This window comes from Lethenteron reissneri, chromosome 24 (assembly GCF_015708825.2).
Source record: "Lethenteron reissneri isolate LAM-NWPU_2019-01 chromosome 24, ASM1570882v1, whole genome shotgun sequence".
NCBI lineage: Eukaryota > Metazoa > Chordata > Hyperoartia > Petromyzontiformes > Petromyzontidae > Lethenteron > Lethenteron reissneri.
Window position 1 is genome coordinate 12616619 of NC_083802.1, and position 23879 is coordinate 12640497.

General features: G+C 41.5%; 1 protein-coding gene across 3 annotated transcripts in view; it reads left to right on the top strand.

The window, feature by feature from the left end:
• LOC133346609 (nuclear receptor ROR-beta-like) overlaps nucleotides 1-23879 on the top strand; it is a 140767-nt gene that overhangs the window by 105278 nt on the left and 11610 nt on the right. The window contains exons 1-7 of one of the 3 annotated variants that reach the window (XM_061558299.1): nucleotides 1489-1587; nucleotides 19122-19207; nucleotides 21210-21351; nucleotides 21538-21672; nucleotides 22258-22737; nucleotides 23167-23288; nucleotides 23657-23789. In XM_061558299.1, coding sequence (XP_061414283.1) covers nucleotides 1581-1587; nucleotides 19122-19207; nucleotides 21210-21351; nucleotides 21538-21672; nucleotides 22258-22737; nucleotides 23167-23288; nucleotides 23657-23789 — 1105 coding nt within the window. In that variant the 5' untranslated portion in view covers nucleotides 1489-1580. Of the gene's footprint in view, nucleotides 1-1488; nucleotides 1588-19121; nucleotides 19208-21209; nucleotides 21352-21537; nucleotides 21673-22257; nucleotides 22738-23166; nucleotides 23289-23656; nucleotides 23790-23879 lie in introns of those variants that run through there. The other 2 variants (XM_061558296.1, XM_061558297.1) reach the window with 2 other exon arrangements.

Genomic DNA, 23879 nt, shown 5'->3' on the forward strand with positions numbered 1-23879 from the left:
CTTTGACACATTTGTATCCCAACTCATCAGAATGTAATTTCTTTAGTACTTAACAGTTACTGCATTTAAACGCTTTTTATAACAATAACACCGTAATACGGGAATCATTATAATAGCAACAACGCCCCTGCAACAACAACAAAAAATAACTAAATCCCCTCTTATTTTTTCCCTTTAACGTGGCAAGTAGAAATCCTCTCTCTCTCATTGGACAACATTGCGAGTTGGGGAGCTGCAGAGGAGCAGTGGGTGGGGGGGGGGTGTTGAGGGGCGGGGCTCCAACCAGTGGGGGGTGGGGGGTTCATGAACGTAGGGGTGAGAAGAGGAGAGGGTGGGAGGGGGGGGGGGTCCTTGCTATGATTGGCTGCGAATGAGCGAGGGGCGGGTGCGGATGGGGGATTTGTGGGAGGGGCGGAGTAGCGAGGGGGTGGGGTCGAGAGATTGGAGGAGCGTTCTTCAGTGCGCATGCGTGGCGAGGGGGGAGCAATGTGGAGGATAGGACGGGCTGTGAGGGAGAAGTTGGAGGGGGGGAGACCAAGGGGAAGGGGGTGGGGCCAGTGGGGGGGAGGCAGTGGGGGGGGGCAGTGGGGGGTGGAAATAGCGGGAACTTCACGCGGCCGCGCGCGCGTGACGAGCAAGGCTGGGGCTGGGGGTTGAGGGGGCGGGTTGAGGGGGGTTGAGGGGGGGTTGAGGGGGGGGTTGAGGGGGGGTTGAGGGGGGGGTTGAGGGGGAGGGGGTTGAGGGGGGGGGTTGAGGGGGGGAGGTTGACGGGGGGAGGTTGACGGGGGGGTTGACGGGGGGGTTGACGGGGGGGTTAAGGGGGGGGGGTTGACGGGGGGGGAGGGGGAGGGGGTTGAGGGGGGGGGTTGAGGGGGGAGGTTGACGGGGGGGTTGACGGGGGGGTTGACGGGGGGGTTAAGGGGGGGGGGTTGACGGGGGGGGGGGTTGACGGGTGGGGGGTTGAGGGGGAGGGGGTTGAGGGGGGGGTTGAGGGGGAGGGGGTTGAGGGGGGGGTTGAGGGGGGAGGTTGAGGGGGGGGGTTGACGGGGGGGTTGACGGGGGGGTTGGCGGGGGGGGTTGACGGGGGGGGTTGACGGGGGGGTTAAGGGGGGGTTGAGGGGGGGTTGAGAGGGGGGGTTGAGGGGGGGAGGTTGAGGGGGGGGTTGAGGGGGGTGTTGAGGGGGGGGGGTTGACGGGGGGGGTTGAAGGGGGGGTTGACGGGGGGGGTTAAGGGGGGGGTTGAGGGGGGGAGACAGCGCGCGAGACCGCGGGCGCGAGACGCGACTCGGGAGGAGCGGTGGGAGGGGCGGAGCAGGGGGGGGTGCACGCGCGCGCGCTTCCCCCCACCCCAGCGACAACCCCCCCCCCACTTCCCACCCCCCCCTTCCCCCCACATTTGGCCCCGCCCCTCAGCGGCCCCCACGTGTCCCCGGCTCGCGTCGATCGTCTTTATGCGCCGCTGCTGCTGCTGCCGCCGCCGTCGTCTCTGCCGCCGTCTCTGCCGCCGTCGTCGTGTTTATTTTTTAATATTTATCATAAATGGTGCGGACGCGAGGCGGACGAGAGGGCACGACTGAGCCATGAGGGGTGAGTTGTTGTTGTTGTTAATATGCCTCGTGTGCATCATGCGTTTGTGTGTACATCCGTCAGAAAATACGACGTGCGCCTGCGAGTAGAGTGTTGGTGGTGGTGGTAGTAGTGGTGTTTTTTTTTGCGTTAAAATTAAAATGTGAAATAACGCTACGTGGTGGCGGCCCTGCTCCTGCTGCTGGTGTGTGTGTGTGTACAGTAATGGTGGCTCGGTAGTGGATTGTTGGGGCCGTGAACGGTGCTCGCAATCCTCATCCTCCTGCTCCTCCTGCTCTGCTGTGTTTTGTTTCGGTGGCGCAATCGTCTCTAGTCATGCGGCAGCGATAGCGGGAGGATTATTTTTAGTTTGCACGCTGCCGTCGCTGCTTAGTGTGGCGTGTGCTTAGCGTGTGTGTGTGTGTTTTCAAGGGCTCTATTTCAACGTTGACATTGTTTGTCGCCTGTGTGTGTTGTGGCCGGATCGCTCTTTCGGCCTTGCTGATATCATCATCATCATCAGTCTCCGCCCGTGCACGGCACGCGTGCATGTGGACGACGGAGATGGCCATCGTCGTGTTTGCAATTGCATTTTGAGAGTGGCAGAGAGTGGGACTTGCGAACTAGAGAGACGCATACGCAGGTGAATGGCATCCTTCAAACTGTGGACAAAAGTGAGTGGTGAGGGCTCGGATTGGAACACGTCGAAAAAAATAGGAGGATGATGATGACGACGACGATGATGGCTTTACGGTCGAGGGTAATAACGGAGTGTGAGCCAAGGGATGGAACGTGTTCAAGAGCACGACCGCCAAGGGGAGCGGTGGATCAGGTGCTACGTGGACTATAAACATCGCACAGGATCTTGAAAGGTGTGCGTTGTGGGGGACGCGGGGGGGACCCTTCATCCAGCAGTGGATTGTGACCGGCTCCATCCCTCCTCCATCCCCATTCCACAACGCAAATTCTCCGAGGGTTTGTGGAGATGTTTAATAATACAACTAATTATCACCATTCTCGCAATTTGGCAAGAATAAACTTACCATCTTTAACCCAACAGTGACTCATTGGGTTGTTGCATTCGCTCCTTTTCTTTTGCATTTGGGTATTTGCTCGGGGTGTTGAGTCGGTGGCACTTTTAGCGTTGGCAATCGACGATTAGAAAGAAACCTGGAGAAAATCCCCGCGTCTGGGACAGGAGGAAAGTGGCCAACTCTGCAAAACAATTGTCACTGTCGTGCTGGTTGCACTGCCCCCTTGATGGTGTGATGTTGTAGCAGTGTGTGTCAAAAGGAGGACTTTCGTAAAGGAAGATTGTGGCAATGCCAATACTTTACTAACACCGTTTGAGACGAGGCTCAAAAGAAAGCTGTCTCTGATGTGGACCAATCAGTTTCAAGGACAATGCATTTATTATCAGTGTGTTTTTGTTTGCATTTTGACCACAAGTATTGTGGTTAATGCAGACAGACAAGAAAAAAAACTTATCAAACTTAGAAATGTAATGCAACTCAGAGAGTCGGCCAACACAACAGTTAACACTTTACCCGGTTGATCAACGTCCTTCCAAAGATTGCTAAATTTTGCATCAATCTTCTCGGTTGAAGTCATGTCTGAGGTGTGTGGAGATCCTCCCCGTAGAGGCGGTTCAATCTTGATTTGAAGCTTTCGTGACTGCAGGAATTCATACTCTTTGGTTCTTTCGGTAAAGTCACGTAGATAGAAACACAATTTCCACACAACTGCACGAAAGCGTCCTCTGGTTTAACACCGTTTGAGATGAGGCTCAAAAGAAAGCTGTCTCTGGCGTGGACAAATCAGTTTCAAAGACAATGCATAGATTATCAGAGTATGTTTTTGTTTGCATTTTGACCACAAGTATTGTGGTTAATGCAGGACAAGATTCCTTGTAAAAGGTTTCAGTTTGGTGTTTTAACACTTGTTTTGTTGCCAGAAAAAGGGGACAAACCTATTATCATATTTTGGTACTGGCAAAGGAGGTCCCATGATGCATTACATTAATTGTTTCTCGTTTCTTTTTGTTCCCTGTTGCATCCATTTGAGGTGTTGCATCAATCTGTTCATTACGCATTAGGGTACAATTCTGCGTGCGGGTTTTGGTGGCTTGTGCACTGTCATGCTGCTGGCTGTTCACTCTGCCAAACTCGTATTTTTGTTATTTTTAGTTTCGTCTTTGCTGTTTATATTTACTCGGTGCCTCTTGCAGTGTCTTGCCATGCTTTTAATAGTATTTGGACGGTATACAAAATCATTGATTGCATCCCTATGTTCTTACTGGCATTTAGGGTGAATACAAATCTTGCGCCGATGATTATCTTTATAAACATACAGTGTCTGAAAAATCCACGGTCTGTCCTCGTGGGCACGGCAGCCAATTCTCATCAGTTGGTGAAAATCACATGGTTCGATGCAGCCAAGAGCTTGCCTGATATGACCACCACTGTTGTTTTTACCAACAAAATTGTTCGACTTACCAGATAGTGCGAATTATACTAACTCCAGAAGGAAATTGCGGCGAGTCTGACCGTTGTTGGGATTTGAGCTCGTGCTCTGAATTGGGAGCCTGGTGCTCTTCTCATTGAGCCACTGTCTGTTCTGTAATGATTGGAAGGGTGTTATTTATGATAGCGTGACACGTTAAAAAGGGGCATATAACAACACCTCGGATATATATATGTACTGTGCTATCACACCATAGCAACTGTTAACACTGAGGCCAGCCACGTCCTTGGTTGTCTTGTCTCAATATGGTTGCAAGTTTATTGAGAAACCTTTTCCAGGTCTCCTTAAAAACTCAATCTAATTCAACCGTAGGCTTTGATTGATTTGAATGTATGGTTTGATTGATTTCCATGCCATTGTTCCCATTAATTGCACTGTAAACAAAACATGTGCTGCAAGACTGTTGGTTTGCTTATCCATTTGTTGCATACTTTGTTTCTGTATTTGGACATATGCATCATAACAAGTCAATATATTTGGAAATGTTATAACTTATAAGAGGTTTCCCATGAGCGTTGTACCACCATAATTTATTTTGAGTTAATACATACGCTTAAGGGGTACATTGCCATTATATGACGATTACTTTCAAATGTTCACCTTCACATAATTTGTGCATTAATGGTGAGAATCATAAGCGTTATTTGTACTGTAGGGATGTCGAAATTGCATTCCCGACTTGATAGTAAGCCTCACACACTTCTGCACGAATTGCACACATGTACCATTTCTGCAGTGGTTTTGTTTTACCTTTCCATTCATTTGGTGTCTGATTTATTGCAGTTGATATGAACTGTGTGGCATCCTATGTATACTTAGTATGTCTGCAGACAGAATTGTCCCGTAAAATACCATCACACTTCCACTTTCCCATCCTTTTCGAAGCTAAAAAAGTAAACATTGTTGAGTGTTTAATAAAGTAATAAGTTAGAAATTATAAGGAAGTTATGACGAGTGACTGGTCTGTGTGTGTGTGTGTGCGCGTGCGCGTGTATGCGACCTGATACTCTACTGACCCAGATGTGTCAGTGATGGGGGGTGGGTGCGGAAAAGGGCTCATGTGTCAAATCATGTGCTCACCACGCTGCATGTGCTGCATTGCCATTGTGGTGACCACTATACTGTACAATATTTATCATGTTGAATTCAGCAATCGGATCTTATTTGACAAGGTGAGGGCTCGTTTGAGAGAAGGCACGGTTTTTTTTCCAAGGGAGACTTGGAAAGAGCACAATGTGAAAATAACGTGCACAAACAAAACGAGACAGAGTACGAAGATAAAACAAAATGGGTTAAAATCAATAAACAATGAAATAGTCCAATACTGTTATAATACATGTATTGTTTAAACTAGAACACTGGCTGCAGTTTTGAGCAGGCCTCCATGTTTGTTCGGGCTGCTGAAGTTGAGAGCTCGGGATGTGGTGGGAGTAGAATGAGGCCCAATAGAAGGACATTTTTTAAAAGGTTTGTATTTTTGATTCATCATGAGGGTTGGATTCCAGCCTCCCAAGCCAAAATTTACAGCTATTCCAGTTGGCTTGTACTCATGGCAAGGGCATTTCCCAGGTGTACACCGCTAGAAATGAGTACCTGGTGCTGCATTCGCTGGAGCTGAAGGAAATCAAAATCCAGCCAGGCATCGTACTCTTGATTTGGCCCTACATTCCTTGAGGACTTGAATATGGTTTCTTTATCATTTTTTATATTTTATATATGGTATTACAGAGTGGTTTTGTGTGTGCTAACTCCATATCATTGCACTGTCCGTGTCTCTTCGGAGTCCATAGTTCAAATGCAGCCCAGACAGCAACTATGAGGTCATTCTATGCTGGTGGGTATGCTTTAGACTGCTCGTGCCCGATGGTGTTTGCTTTTGATTAAGGTTTGCCATTTACAGCCACCACCTCGCCGCCATTAAAAATGTGTTGACATATAAATCACAGTGCTTGTTTGTAGATCTGACAACACGTTATGGGCACATGTTACTTTCACATTCATAAACTCTAAAAATATATTACCTGCACAGGATAATTAAACAATTGCAAGACATGTTGTTGCCAGAAACTGACAAGAAAAGCTAAAACAACCACATTGCTTGGTAAACTGTATGTCTTTGAGGCTATTGAATGTAACAATGTGTGTGCTTATGTCCCTTTACTTACATGGGCAATATAGTACAGTGACATCCCTCCATCAGAAGTATTGGAAATGTTAGATTTCCAGCCATCATTATTTGGTATTTCGGTTAAGATAATGATCGTTTTGTGGCCATCTGAAGCACATGAAGTTAAACAGATGGAAATATAATACGAAGTTTGAATTGGAAGCCTTCATTTCAAAGTTGAACATCCATAAAAGTTTTTTTTTACATTGTTCTGCGAATATTCTTTTTGTTATAATATTGACAGTTAGGATTTGGACAAACCTACTGGAATGCAATGGTCGTGTAATACCAAAATATTATTTAAGGCCACTTTACAGAAAAATGCACTTTGGTGATTCCTTGCAATAATCACTGGGTGGCTGCAGAGGTAAGTTTTTTCGACTCTGCACACCAACTCGGTGTGATGTGCAAACACATATTCATATTAACCAGCAGTTTATTTCCACTGTCATCATCACATACTTATAAACAGATTAAGGTTCTGGGTCTGTAAATATGTAATTTCCTATTTATTCTGTGTGTGGGCATTATAATTTGAATGCATTACTTATTTTGGTCCCAAAAACATGTTATGATTTTAATGCTCAAATGTAACTATTGTTGCAATATTAATAATCGCCTGATAATTGATGGCAAACTAACAAGTATGCAACATGATTTTGACAGAGGAGCATTTACAATTTTTTTTAACTATCACAATGGGGAGCTCTTACATGAATATTCCAAATCTTTTAATGAACCGACTATAAAGAAATATTTGTGCAGAGCATGTGGTTACAGCTGTGGAAGAACAGGGAAGTTGTACGAGTACTGTATTTTAATCTTATGTCTTGTACAGCTGTAACCACAATTTTGGAGATTCGTAAGTGCTGTGGAAACAGTCACTCTGTTCCAGCACTTGTTAATTGCAATGATTGGAGATTTCCAGAATCGGAAATCCATTTACAATAATTTTTAGTAATTGGTACTGTCAAACCTTTAAATGTACACATACGTTGTCAAATATGAGTTTAATTAGCTATGATGTAACAACTGAATTAAGGGATAACGCTTTTGTTGGAATCCTTTTTTTGTAAACAAGTACATATTTATTGTATTGTAGTACTTAAAAACCACCATGCTTCTTTTGATATCGTTATCCCGGGGTTATTTTGTCCAATGAATATGACCAAAAGTCAAATAATTACGACATTAACATTATTTAAATGTACTCGTTTATATTGCAAGTAAATGAAAGTTATTTTGAAACGAAATCGACGTATAGATCACATGAACCCTTTCCCAATGCTTTTTGCAACATTGCTTCCCTTTGGTGAAAGATTATACAGTATGTAGATTTAATGAAAGATTGAAAAGGTTTATCCTTTCATTCTAATCCCCAGCCAATGGACAAAGTAGTGCTTTGGGCAGTGATGTGAGCTTATTTTGATGTATACAGTACGCAGTGTGTACAGTGCTGTATGATTAAGCTTTACCTTATGAAAGTATTCATGTTTGTTACCATCTTGTTATGTACTGTATTTTCATAATCCCAATGCAGATGACATACAGTAATTGTCTTTTTGCATACTCTGGTTCTTTCGGTAAAGTCACGTAGGTAGAAAATTTAATTTAAAAAATGTTGTAATTGACTTTACCGAAATAACCAAAGAGTATGGATTCCTGCAGTCACGAAAGCTTCAAATCAAGATTGTCTTTTTGCACTTTTATGTCATTCTATTGTCATTGTATACTCTGCAGCTTTTGCTCTTATGGCTCTTAATCATGATGACAGATATTCTTTGAAGTTTAACAATACATCTTTGTTTAGTTTCTAACATTGACAGTGAGTTTAATTCAACTGGTTTGTTTTGTTTGGAAATTTCTGAAAGGAAAGAGATTATTAATTGTTGTCCTTTTCAAGCTTGAAATGTTTAGGTTTGCCATACCATGAGCACAGTATGCAAATAACTCGGCCAACATAAAATAATCATTAGTTCGCATTCATGGTGTTCATTTACATGTTACGATGCTGCCTGTGAAATCCTTTTCTTTGGGATTTATTTACATGAAATTGATATTAAATCTGTAAACTTGTAAAGGGATATGTTGTATATTGTACAAATAAACAATGTATTTATGGCAACAGTTGAGGTCATTTCAACAAAACCTTGGACCTTCTGTTTCTTATTGACTGTCAGATGAACTGTGCAGTCCATGTAATGATAATCCAGGAATAATTGGCAAAATTCCAAGACACCCCCAGCACATAATCTGAGATTAGTGAGTAACAAATATTGCAGGGCTGTGGTAGAAAGTTCCACACTCCATTATCAGTGGACTTTTCTAACCTAGTTTTTTGTGATCATCCTAAAGTGTGAGCCGTGCAGTAGATAGGTTACAAAGATTTGTTTAAGATGAACCCATCTCACAGAAGGATGAGACAGAGGCTTAAATGTAATGGTAGTGCAATTGTTTAACAAAGTTTGCTCCTACATAAATGTTTTTCTAATCACTTTAATGTATTGCTGATATGACTGATCTCTCTTTGATCAGTGGTATGTCAATTATACAAGTGGTGTTGGGGATGTGTAGATAGTTCCGTGTGCTTTTTATATTGTTACTGTTATAGTTCTGTGATTGAAAAACAATCAATACAAATGGCCAATTAAAAATCTCATGTTTGAGCTTATAACAACTGCACTTGTAATATTACATTGTTCAGTAAATGTTTTATCTTGTTTGGATCGCACACTCACACACTATATGCTAATTTACAGAGGTGTGGACTCGAGTCATGTGACTTGGACTCGAGTCAGACTCGAGTCATGAATTTGATGACTTCAGACTCGACTCGGCAAAATGTACAAAGACTTGCAACTCGACTTGGACTTGCATAACAATGACTTTGTCCCACCTCTGAGGTGTGGACTCGAGTCATGTGACTTGGACTCGAGTCAGACTCGAGTCATGAATTTGATGACTTCAGACTCGACTCGGCAAAATGTACAAAGACTTGCAACTCGACTTGGACTTGCATAACAATGACTTTGTCCCACCTCTGCTAATTTGTATAATTATCAAACCTGTGCATTTCTTGTTTTGCAACAACTGTGCAAAGCAAAACATATAGATGTTGGGTCTCTTGTCCAGTGTATCTCTGATGACATCTGCTGGCCACGGTTTAAAACGTCTTGCACAAGCTATAAGTATAGAATTGTTCCTTGACCACTTTTGGCTTTCAATTTGATTTCCCAACAGGATTCATTATAAAAATAATATTTTTCTAAAATTGAAACGGCATATGGTCTCAAACAGTATTTTCTGCCTTTTGGTTAAATTCAGAAGGATGCCAGACTAGGCTTTGCTGTACCCACTAGATTTCAGCAAGTGGCAACATGTGTATCAAAGTTTGGACAGACATTTAAGCTGTTGTAATGGACTTAATTATAGTCTGGGCATCAAGTTAATTGCTTGTTTTTACCCTTCCTCAGAACCCGACTGTTTTATAAGGAACATTTTAATTCTCTCGCAGCTATTGCGTAAGACAGTTCTTTGATAAAAGTAAAAGGGTACATTTTTAGTACTGGTACGAAATTCTAAAATGTGGCATTAATCATTTTGGTGCTGACCTCCATAATTCACGAACGGGAACACTAACCTGGCGATGCCTAATATCTTCGCAGATATAGTAAGGAAAATAAAGTAGCGTAAAATAGTCAACATTAAATGAGTAGAATGTATTAGAATTGGCTTGAATAATGATGGTAATTTTTCCTGCATATAGAAACACTGTTGATAGTACATAAATGTTAATTGTTTTGTGTATTAATAACAACATTGCTGGACTGTGGGAGATGGTGACGACTTGGCAAGGCCTTCAGTCAGCAGTGGATTGATCATGTTTGATGATGATGTATTCAGAGTTCTGTCACACTGGATTCAGTGAGAGAGTGAAGGAGGAGTCGGATATAATCTGTATGCGTGGTTGTGGTCCTTTAACCCACGTATCCTCCTTCCACCTGTCCCCACGTTCCAGTACAGAACCTTTTAGACACTTTCTAAATTCAACATATTTTGGTTCACTTAGTCAACAGTTATCCTTGGATTACACTGATATATTTGGATGTAAATCAATGTTTATTGTCACTGCACACAAGTGTGTTTTAAAAAGGATATCATTAGTTAACATTAAACTGACACTTATCGAGTTAAAAGTGTTAAAGTAGGTGCATGCATATCGCAGTTTGCTTGTAGTTGTATAGCTTTAATGGTCGTTTGTAAGACAACATTTCAGCATCTATGATTCAGGAATTCTGAAATCTAAAAGTGTTTTTTCTATGAGCCTCATGTAATTACTTACAAGAAATTGAATAATATTTTGCACATTATTTTGCGGTAGATATACAGTACCCTCAACGGAATCCCTCTGTGAGCAAACACATTTTGGCTGTACAGTATTCCTATATTTACAAATGCACAGGACACGTGAACGCCTGTGTATAACGTGTATTTCACTCGAAACGGCTTGTTTGCGAATCGATATTTCTAGAAGCTTTATTTTGTCTGACGTTCATTAATAGAACAAAATCTGAAATTCTCACAAATGCAGGAAAAGTGGAATGGATCAGGGAGCAAACTCAAATCAGTGGCTTCATACTCGCTTAAATGTGCATGGGCAGTACACAATACATATTAATGAAGGGGTAGCATCAGATGATGACCTGTGTACAATATTTCTAACGACTGCCAATTGATGGGTCAAGTTGAAAGGAGATTGATTAAGCAAGGAGATCAGAACACTTGCCGATATAAGTTGTGGCAACAGCACCAACATGTATGGTGTTGTGTGAAGTCTTCAGCAGTTGCTTGATATTGGCAGCTGTTGATGCTGAATTTACTTGGCGTAGAATGTCTATGTTGTGTTGTCATCCACGGTTTTTTCTACCCTTCATACATGCACCAGTAGCCTAACAAAAAGTGTCATTATTTTAATGTAATCAGATGTTTATTTCTGTTTGACACAATAGTCTGTCATACATTGGAGCTGCAGAACTGAAGCACTGAGCCTTAACAAATTGGCTGCATATCCAAATTATCGAGGCGCTGCTTACATACAATTTTGACTGTTCATCTTTGAGAGCAAATACAGTTTAAATAATGTTTTGACAACGCGTGTTAAATGAATCTTGAATTCACCACACATTGTGAGTTGTTTAGCTCTTGGGAGGAAGTCTGATGAAGACAAGGTAGGGACACCAATGTATTATCTAAAGGGATCAGTAACATTAGGAGGCAACCTCGCAGAGCATTTGTTCAGTCTCATCAACGCTCCAATGCATTATTGAGTGAGCTGTGACTCGGTTGTGTTGCACGGCATCAACTCGTCACACACCTGTCAGAAATGTTGTGGCTAGTGTTACTCTAGGGGTTTCGAAGTATTGATTGATTTTCTTTTTTTACATTTTTGCATGACGTTTGAAGGAGTAAGTAAATGGTGGGATTTTTGTATTACGCATTTTTTTACAATTTTTTATTTTACCAGGTAAGGCCCACTGAGCTATATAGCTCTTTTCAGAAGTGGCTTATCATGTTGAAATATATAGCAGCCAAATATTCTAAACGCATAATTCTAAATGTGGAGGGGAAAACGGGAGGGCCGGGAGAAAAATCCACGCGACCACAGGGAGAACATTCAAGCTCCAAATATACAGGCGTCAGGGATGGGATCGAACCCACGACCTCCTTTATACCAGGCGAGGTAGTTAACATCTCGTAGCCACCGTGGCAATGGAAACACGCCAGAGGAGGGAGGTTCGTCGTGGAGATGGAGCGATAACATTGGATTGTTTGCTGAAGCTAGATGGATTGTTGCAGAATGAGGCTGAGAAATCGTGATATCTTGACTCTTGGGAAATGCATCTAACAGTGGATTGATCATTGCTGAAGAAGATTATGAATGTTGCAATATTGGATCACTTTGTCTCTACATAAACGTTTATGTAAGTGGTTCGTTTAAGTTTTTTAAATGCACCATGAAATCTCTTATGGTGTGGGAAATTCATATCTCCATTGCTGATGATTAAAAGTCCTTATCTGACCACATGGCCTTTAATTATATATCTTTATAGCTCAGTATATATGATTTGGCATCCAATATAATTCCATACGTAGTAAAATGTGAAGGTTTTCACCAGCCATTCTTGTTCAAGATGGTGCGTAAATATGTTCACCGCAGCAAGCATTAAGTATTCTAAGACATAATTTTAGGGAATGTTTGTGCTATACTGTTATTACGGACATGGTCCACAAGAACAATAAATGTTACTTACTTTTTAAACTTTTGTTTTGTACTATATACATATTGGTACATCTTAAGAGTGGGTTGAATTCATTTTCTCCTGTCTAGACAGCGCTGTCTGCAAAGACTTGTACAGTGCTCTAATCACACTCGTTTCACGACTTGATTACATTGTATTTTTACTCTTCTTATGGCCGCTTTGTATATCTAGTGTCTGCTTGGTTTATGTTTGTAAAACCCTGAAGTCTACATTTAGCTAGAAAAAAATGCTCAAGGGCAAATCTTGTTGGCAGCTGCCTGATATATGGTTGTATGAATTTGGTTTGATTCTCAGCGAGTTCAGCAATGGGTCACGCAGATTTATGAATGTTTGTCTTGCAATGGCATCTATTTTTCCATGCATTATGTCATTTTGCACATGTGATATGTTATTCTGTTGCGTATAAGACCAAAGTCCTGCCGGATGAAATCTATGTAAACGTAAAGAGGAGGCATTTGGAGTATATTGTGATTTTGTAATAACTTATAGCACTTAATGTATACAAAATGTGCACAATTAGTGTGTTTACTGCTTGTATATATACCAGTAACTTTACATAACATGGGTAACAAAATCCCTTCATTTTAATGTTTAACTCTAGACAGTTGCTGACGGAAGTTTCTTTTATGTCTATATTCTCATATTTTCGTTGATCATGACATTAGTTGATCGGCCACCTTTCTTGATGAAAGCAGGTCGATGCATTGTCCGGTTATCATGCTATCTGTATAGTTATTCAAAATGCCAAACAAACTCATTGTGTAGATTTGTGTAGTGGCTGCACTGGAATGTTGCGTTCGAGCCAATAATGCATTCCGTAAAAAAATATCTTATTGTTTATGCGTGGCAATAAAGAAGAGTGAATCTGTCAGCTGGGCAAAGTCTGATACTCTATTGCGGTTTATATAAAATATATATCCTTCAGGAAAAATTGACAAGACAATTATAATGCTGAAATAGCTTGTCTCTTCAGCACGAAGTATCGTGACAAAATAGCTTCCGACACGTTCATGTTTCCCGTGCAATTGATACTCACAAAATTGTTTGTGGCTTTTTATGTAATGCTTAATTGAAACACGGAGTTTTGTGGCTCCGGGCACGTTACTGCGTCTCCAAATTTAAAGGCCACAATGAGTTGTGACAGGAACCTATGGTGATTAATTGTGCACAGAAGTTAAGGCAAAAATAAGTGGCCCAACTATAGAGTTACATTTCTTGAGGGTAGGTTTTTTAATGTGCATCCGTTTTGTCTGTCTGATATCTCTTAGGAAAGTAATCATCTGTTTGTATATTCATGCAAGTGTGAACCTCTCCTGCTACTGGAGTGTTTTATCTCATACACACGCTTTAATATCGTTCATGACACCACGTTTAATTGAATTTCTACTCCAGTTTATTTAAGTAAAGTTATTTTTTTTGCGATGCGTAGATCCGTTTCATGATAACAACTAAACGCAACGGTTTTGCCAAATTTCTCACCTGCTATACCAGAGGTAAAATCCATTAATGCTATGTGTTTCATCACGCATTGTTCATATTAATAATGCCACCTTTTTAGATTTAATTAAAAACATCAAATTGGATAATTCGCAGTTCTTTTAATAGTCTCATGGCCCATTAGTTACAGAAATGGTATGTCAATTTTGGTATTGCATTTTACAGCTCTTTGGCAATCCACTGCTGGATGAAGGCCTCCCAAGGCCATGTTTGTCATACAGGTTATTTGACCATACTTTACCATGATGGTCAGCCTGTTGGTGAAGATAAATTGTAACTAGTAGTTCAATGGCAGGCGCTTAGACCTAAAGACATATAGATTTACTGAACTGTGAAGATCACAAAATGGTTTAATTTTTTTGATAGACATCTCGACTTCTAATTTAAATGGATTAATTTAAGATTTGTATTGGTACATTTGTAACAAGGAGTGACTATTTCAACTACACAACTCTGCTTGTTTGAGTGGTGGAAATTAAAGCAACAATTCATGAACATCAACCTTTATGCAAGTTAAATAATGTAGCCATGCATTTTATATCATTTCTTAAATACACCTATATAGTCTGTTCTGCTGCCCTGAGGTTATTTGATTGCAATAACGCATTAAAACATTGTCACTAGTTCTGCTTAGGTTTAACATGGATTGGGATGACTGCTTTGAGAGGAATGCTATGCAAGGAATTAGTAGGGTGTTGTTTAGTCATGTCATATTGAAACATGTTTTCTACCCCCATGTGCTTCATTGGCCTTTGGATACAGTCCGATTTATATTGCTATTGGTTAGTATCTGTCGTGCATTTGAAAACACATTCCTGCGGAGGGAGCTGGTAGGAACGTTGGGTTGCTCGGTCAGTGGCCAGGGTCAACGGCGGCGTGGTGTATTCCGCAAATATGCCCGACTGTGAGGGCGGGCACAAGCCGGCGTGAGTAGGTTAAACGTTGAGTTTTAAATGGGCACCACGGGGTGACCAGCCCCTCCCCACCCCCCACCCAGCCCCACCCTCCCCACCCAGCCCCTCCCCACCCAGCCCCTCCCCACCCAGCCCCTCCCCACCCTCCCCACCCAGCCCCTCCCCACCCTCCCCACCCAGCCCCTCCCCACCCTCCCCACCCAGCCCCTCCCCACCCTCCCCATCCAGCCCCTCCCCACCCAGGCCCACCCTACCCACCCAGCCCCTCCCTCCTCACCCAGCCCCTCCCTGCACGACGGACGGACACAATCATCCCCTGTGGGCTGGTGTAACCAGGAGATTCCTACCAGTATTAGATATTTATATCATCCTCTCTTGACCACAACTCTGCTTCTGTACCCTGTCTCGCTTGAGTCTGCTTGGTTGGTACATTTAATTCTGGTTCTATTTTTATCGAACAGTACAGAACAGTACATTTATATTGGCATTGTTACATGTGTATTATGAACTAAAAAAAAATTATCGTGGGATTGACTGGATTTGTTTAACGATGGCAAAAATGCACTAATTTTGCTCCTAAGATTCTTCCGAATGATTAATTGCAAGTGATTGTCGAAAGATGCACCTCCACCTATTCCGAATGATGTCATGTTCACAAGTTTAATGCTTGCCCAAGTGGCACGTAGGCCAAGGGTGATGTCATATTGCTTGTTTGTGGAGTGTCCATGCCAGGGTTTTGCCTCTAAGTTATATCACCGTCTTGTCATGTTTTATCATCCTGGTGCTTTGGTTTTAAAGGATGCCTGGGGCAAATTCCACAGAGTAGAGTGCTATCAAATGAGTGCCATTTGACTAAGCCTGAAGGTAGGACGAAAATACATGATACGTGCATGATGTTATATTTAAGTTTGTTTTCATCTTTCAAACATTGACAAAGATACATGATTTTAAGTTGGCATAACCCCATCGTATGTCTACAGCAGTCAATACGATTACTACAAGTTACATATTTCACATAACCACCGTGTATTTTACAAACCGCATTGCTTGGTCATATGACAAACATCAGTGCATCGCACACGGTATTTCACGTGTTATTTGCCTTCTGGGTGTGGAGCAGTATCGCATCGGTTAACACGTAATACTCTGACCCTGGTCAACTTATTTAGATTTCTGGCCACGGTTAGCATCAGTGGGGAGTGATATCGGAATCGGTTCTGGGCCTCTGTCATCAGCCTGCACTGATGAAGCATGCCTAAAGTATAGTGAAACAATCCCCACAGCATGGGGATGCCTTCATCCCGCAGTGGATTGACGAAAGGCTGTAAGATATGACGTGTATGCCTTATGCGGTAAATTAAGATGAAACGTATTGAGCATAATATACATTATTTAACCAATGTGGTCTGTTATTCATTGCTAAGGTTCCATCAATATTATCATCAAACATGATAAATCCACTGCTGGATGAATGCCTTGGAAGTTGTGCACCTGCAACATACGCTGATTTATTGCTTCTGCTCCACAGTGGACATCTTCTTGATAGTGTTCCTTTTGGTTAGGACCTCCCATTATTCTCCACCACCACCCGTCATCGCTTGTAGTGAACGAAGTGATGTAAAGTCCTGTAACTTGTGTGTGTTCTCGAATCTACGTCTTCCTATTTCTGTCTGTAATTACACTGATAATGTATACTTGGAATAAAAACAGAGCAGCATTTGGCTTCAAAGGCACCCTGTTGCATTGTGAAAGTACAGCTGAAAAATTAAGTCACATGGGGAAATACATCAATGTTGAGATAAATGTATAAAGTCAGACCTGACATGAGATGAGCAAGCCTGTAATGTGCGCATGAGCGATGAACGTCTTTTGCACCATCGTATGTAGCCAACCATGTTAATCGGACATAGAGTATATAACTTAAGAATGTATCTCGTTAAAAGTTCTGAAAGTCCAAAAAATGTGTGTGGGTGTAAGTAATTAGGCTGTATCATTAATGGTGAAGGCAATCAACGAAATAAGGTGGCTTTAATTTTAAAATTGCAATTATTGGTTTTTCTGATGCACATTGTTTTAAGGTCTTAATGTTTAAACGAAATCTATAGGATTACAAACATCCTGTTAACTCGAACAAAGGAAGAGACAATACTCGTGTATATTCCTGCTGCCTTTGGCACAAAGTCAACCACACCCTTCAGAGATGATAAGTGGCTTCGGATTAAGATTAACTGTACCCTGGCGTACCAAAATTACGTGAGTGCATTTGAATCTGGATATATTACATTGTATCACGTTGTTAATAAATGTCACGGCGCTTCGTTGAACTTGATGTTGACAATGGCTTTTAAATAGCAGCAGTTAAACACATTTTAAAGGGAGTAAAAAATGCCTTCTTGCAACATTCCTGTATTATAATTTTACCAATATTGTATTGGGGTATTGGAATAATATTTACGTCACGAAGTTCGTATGTTTCGCATACATTTTTACACCAGTGTGCATGTTCATCTGTGTGTTATTAATGTGCTTAAGGGAAATGGTGAAACTTGACATTACTATTTAAATAAAGCAACGTACCCAGCTTAAGTAGATATAAAAGCTAAAAAAATACATTAGTATCATTTCACGGAGTTTAGCCTTCAGATTGTTAATTTTATGGAAACGTGAGGCAAGATCGAGGACGTCCCAGTTGTTTTAAGAGAAGGCTCACTTACCCAACTGGCTTGTCCAGTTCAGTTATAAATGACATCGTTTAGCAGCAGGCATATACTTAGAGCTATGTAGGTCAAATACACCTGGGCGGTGGCCCTCTTTCTAAATATTTTAATTATTATTTTTACATGTAATTCCACATGAAGGACCACCTATGTGGGAGCAGAAACTAAACTAAAATTATGGCAAGCTGAAAAAAATTACATTTTGTGCTGTGCAAATGCAGGTTTATGCCATGTAAGCTTGCAGTCAGGTATAGGACATACTACCCGCTGGTGTTTGGGACGTCCTGACCAGAATTACGGCAGAATTGGTACTTATTTAATTACCCCGCGGACACGATATGGCACCCACTGTGCCTGTTCGCAATGTCACATCGATCAGAGACGTTTACTTTGCATTTTGAGCTTTTTGTTTTTAAGCCTGTGGAAGTCCTGATTCTTTTTTTTTTTACAGAATTTTGCCATGTTGTGATGCTTCTAGTTAGCGGATTCGTTTTCGACGTCGAGTATAATTGAAAATGTTAAGTCGGCATTGGTGATGAACGGGTTTGCTGTAATACCGCCATCTAGTGGTGCATGTAAATTAAACCGCAGAAGAGGCACTTGATGACTGAATATTCCATTACGTAAAATATGAAAGATGTATTTTTGTGTTGTGCTCTCAAGTCAGGTTTCACGTGACTGATTATACAGCCTGACATGAAGAATAGGTGAATGCCTACATAATTTTTTTCAAGAGTGAATTAGTTGGGATCATGAGCTTAGACTGAGCAAATTACCGAGAATGCACCCAATTACATTTTAATGTCAGAAGGTAAGCAATGTCGAGCCTGCATAGTGTGTGGATCGGTAACCGCTATGCCCAACCACTTTTATTGTTTGTGGGGCTCTGTGGTGTAGCAGAGGGCAGTGTAGTAAAATCTATAGTAGTCTTCACCAACCAGCACTGATGACGAGAGTTACGCAGTTCAATCAAATAACCCCCATGGGTGGCATGGCGTGTGTGGGCCCTCATCCAACAATGGACTGACAAAAAAATTAACCCGTAAAAACAAAGTTTTTCACTATAAATCCTTTATATGCGTGGCGGCGAGAGTCCTCTCGTCCTCTGGCTTGAGATGGCTGCCACCTATGGGTCAGATGATTGCCTGCCACCATTAAGCAATTGGTAATTAAATATAATTTATTTTTTCCTAAAAAGTGTAGAATTTTGGAAAAAAAAATTCACGAAAATAAATTGTCACGCACAACGAGTCTGCAAAATGTCAGCTCGATTGGATCACGGGAAGTGGGTTAAAAAACGACCGAAAGATTTGCACGGTCGTAAGCGCGCAAGCAAGCAAGCAAGTGAACTTAATATGAAGGATTTAAAAAGCCTGTACTTGTACGTCATGTGAATACGCGGGCCTCTGTGTTTCAGCACAAATTGAGGTGATCCCGTGCAAGATCTGTGGCGACAAGTCATCAGGGATTCATTACGGAGTCATCACGTGTGAGGGCTGCAAGGTATGACCTCCGCCTTCTCCTGTCCACTCTTGTTTTCCCTAAAGCAAATCCCATTTTAAACGCGCATAGTAGGGTAAACAGTAGTATGAGACCCCTCATTCTTGCAAATTGCTCAGACTATAAGTCAAGGTTTGCATATTATTTGATGTTTGTTTATAGTACACCTAATACATTATTTTAGTTTTCCTTTTGCGATTTAAAAAAAAATATATGTAAAATGTGTTAGTTGTGAAAAAAAGTTATTGACGTAAAATTCATGACTAAAATTGTTTGACCTACCTGGAACATATTCACTTGTGCACATTTTTTTAGAAAGGTGAAAATAGAGGGATTTGTCTTTTAGAACATTTCCCATTATAATGTGTTTGAACCACTTATTGCATTTATGTTAGGAGTACCACTGGCCTTAGTTATCAGTATTTAAGGTATGCACATTAATATGTTAATTCAATTATTTAAAATAAAACAACCGTTGTTGTGGTTATCCAATGTCAAAATGATTGCTTCTCATGTACAACTTCATCAGTATAGCTCACCTTGAAGGATATGCACTCTGTTCCAGAGGAGTGAATTAATCTGCATTAACACATGTCGATACACCCAATAGTCTGCCCAGACCAATTGTGTTTGGGATATACATCTTCAAATTGTGTTGCATTAAGTGCTGTTTTCTGTCACCTTACTGGTATGTTTTATAAATATGGCACTCAAGTGAGTACACCTATACATTACAAATAACATCAAGGGGTTGCTTTGCCAGTGGTGTGAGAGCACAACAGAAATCGCCTTGTTCACATTGAACACTGCTGTGTAACATAAACATACATGACTGGCTAACGTTTTGGGTAGTGGCCCTTCACATGAATGGTGTGAGGTTAAAATTCCACTCTGTTACAAACGTGTGGATGAATAAAATTACCCACTATTCAGTGTTTCTTATACGTGGTACTTTGCTTTAAAAGAAAATAAAAATATTCCTAAAAGGCATAATTGTTTATTTATACATGCATGCGTGCTTACTCGCTGAGAAATAATACACATTGACAGCTTGACGTAGCAGAATGAGATTTTTACCCATTAATCTTTTTTGTTTGCACATTTATTGTTTTTTTTATATAATCCTTTTTTATTTTAACCTGTTTTGTTTCCAAAAATATATTTTCTAAATGAATAAGAAATGTAATCACAGGATTAATGCTTCATTCCCTGCATGAAGAGAAAAGCTGACTGTTAAGTTATTAATTAGACCAGCAGGATGGCTTCCTGGGAGAGACGACGTGTGTTTTCAAACACCGATGAACGGATTGGAGGCCGGGTGTTGCATGCATTCATCCTGCACGGTTCAGTGGAAAAGGATGCTAATTAGAACCCACAAAAGGGACATCGCGTCACTTTGATGTATTACTCCTACTTTTATATGTGATAATAGAATTCAGATCAAAAGTTAGAAAATGCTGCCTATTTTGAACAGTTCACACATTTTTGTAGTAAATTGGATATATTTCGAGTCGGCATATGAAGATAAAATAGTATTGTACATATGGAGCTGCAAATTGCATTACTGTTCTGAAATTTGACAACTTGCCTGGTACTGTTACCATGGGCTTTTCAGTTTGAATTTTCATCACAGTTATTTTTGATAATTCATCTTTAAAATAATATTGACATTCTCTAACAGTAAAATGTATTTCTTCTAATACAGAGGCACATCGCATGCCGCCTGAAAGTGATACCAATTAAAGTAAAAAAAAAAAACATTTCTGAGTGCCTTGACTACCTCACTGGTCAATGTGGGTTGATGGGAATACATGTATCTTGTCTCTTGCTGATTATCGCATGAGTGGGTATTCCCCGATACAACATTTTTTTGTAAAACAATGGGTTTAACTGCCTTTGCAATTTTTTTTTACCGTAGAAATATACTTTTAGTGTAGTTACGAATTCACCTTTCTTATACCGTGTTCTCTCCCACTCTTTCCTTCCATTGCACCGTGCTCAAAAGGGATTTTTCCGGCGGAGTCAGCAAAACAATGCATCATATTCCTGCCCGCGGCAGCGCAATTGCTTGATCGACCGCACGAACCGGAACCGCTGCCAACACTGTCGCCTGCAGAAATGCTTGGCCCTCGGCATGTCGCGAGATGGTAAAGACACATTCATCGCCACCTCACTGAGTCATCCTTCCTCCTGTTACCGAAATAATTTTTGCTTTTTGCCATTTCGAAAGTCGTCGTATCGCACATTCATTAAACCACTTAATAGTTCTGCTTTTAATAACACATCAAGGTTTGCGTTGTGAATTTTTTGTTTTATTGTTCATGCATGTGCAGCGGTAAAGTTTGGCCGGATGTCAAAGAAGCAGCGGGACAGCCTGTACGCGGAGGTGCAGAAGCACCAGCGGCTGCAGCAACACCAGCAGCACCAACAGCACGGGGAAGCCGAGCCCCTCACGCCGTACTCTAATGGTGCGTTTGCACGTAGGTTGCAAAGATGTCATCGAGTACCCCTTTTAAAAATAGCACAATGCGCCACTCTGCATTAACGTGAATGTTTTACTTCTTGAATCTTTAAAAATATTCTTATCAACGTTTATGTTGTGTTGTCAACCGTTAAATTAATAATATTGTTAAATAAAATGCTAGGCATTGGGACCTAAGGTTTTTGTCTACCCTGGAAACTACCTTCCATCTGTTAGCAATGTGTATCCCCCTATATGCTGCTTAGAAGGTCACAGTGTGGAGTTGCATTTGGGTTGGTATGAATCAATGTTTATTGCTTTTCTTCTGCCAGAACCTTTTGTGACGGTACAGCCACTCCTGAATTACATGTTCATTCATTTTATCTACTTTGTAACATGGAGCATTCAGACTACGATCAATGTAGTTTTGGTAGCCAGAGTATATATTTATTAAACCACACTTTATAAGATAAGACAATGGGAGGCATACTATCTAGTGATAACAAATCCACAGTTTGGCAAACATGCGTCATAACAAAGTCAACGTCAACACGGCAAGCCTTAAGTGTGATCTTGTTGGTTTGCTTGTTAGGCAATGGCTTGGGCAGCGGAAGTGGCATCTCTCACGACCCGGACCACGAGCTGAGCGACCTCAACGACGTGTTTGGGCCAGAGCTGGCAGAGATGGCCTCTCAGGCGGGGAGCGCGGGTGACATGATGATGAGCTGCTATTTCCCATCAGCCTCCGGTGACACAAGCACTCCGCCCAGCTCCAACTCGTCCGCCTCCTCTGTGGGCTCCGTGTCGCGGTCCGGTTCGGCGTCAGGCCAGCCATCTCCGGACCAGTCCGGTTTGGACATAGATGGTAACCGGCCCCGGAGTTTGGTGATCAAGCAGGAGCCTGGCTCAGGCGTGGCCACAGCACCGTGCGTGGTGTCTGCCACCGCCAACAACGGTGCTGTTGGCATGACATATGACCTTAATGGTGACCTTACGTGCGACCTGGAATTCTTGGCCAGTGCTTTTTGCAATGGCCACTACGGCAGTGGGAAAACACCAACCAGTGAAATTGGTATGTTACAATTGTATCTGATAACATTTGTTAAAGATAATCAGATAAATTAACTTAATGTGTTCTTTTGGTCTCAAAAGTTGGAACTGTCATTGCGGCCCTGTTATATTGTTGTTTTCGTAAATACTGGTTAAATTCTTAACTCCAAGTCTGCCATTTGCACGAGATTCTACTTTTAAATTGTTCAATGAGGGTCAGCTGTCTGATAAAATGTTAATTTAACAGGCGCAGTTATAGCTGCATCACGATGATACCAACACCTTTTTCACCAAACCTTTCCATTAGCTTCGCCATGAAATACATTTTCTCTCGTGGTAAATTTTGTCTTTGTGTCCACTTGGGACTATTAACATTGGTTGGGTTATTTTATTAATCTGGTGGTTATTGTGCACATAATTAAACATGTTTCTGTGCTGTCGGGCCTTGCAGAACACCTTGCCCAGAACATTGTACGGTCGCACAATGAGACGTGTCAGTACTCAACAGCGGAGTTGCAGAGGCTGGCATGGCAAACATACTCCTATGAGGAAGTCAAGGTTTGCCAGAGTCAGGTGAGTAACGGTGTTTTGCAGAAGTTGCAATTAGTCTGGAGGGCAATGAGGCTTATTGGCCCTTTGACTGAATGTTTATGCTACACTATTGTTTGTAAAATTCTGAATGTAAACCGAATTGGACATGGTTTATCTATTGTGGAAGTTATGTTTGTATTCTGCAATGTTTTTTCCCCATCTATGAAATTAATGCCAGAATGCTTGTTTAAATCAAATGCATGTATTTTGGTTGGGAATATGAGTATGACAGTTATGTTTGCCTTCTACTTGTTATTATGTGGCTGGACATTTAATAATTTTAAATGTGTAATGTTTGCATAAAAAATGTTTGAAATGTATTGACATTGTCATTTTGTTTGTACGTACAGCCTCTGGAGGTGATGTGGCAGCAGTGTGCCATTCAGGTCACCAACGCCATCCAGTATGTGGTGGAGTTTGCAAAGCGCATTGATGGCTTCATGGACCTCTGCCAGAATGACCAGATCATCCTGCTCAAAGCTGGTACGAAGCTATATATATCTATCAAACACTGCAGTGCAAACAAGGGTTTGTTTAGACAGTGTCGGTAAATAGTGAATTCCTACAAAAAGG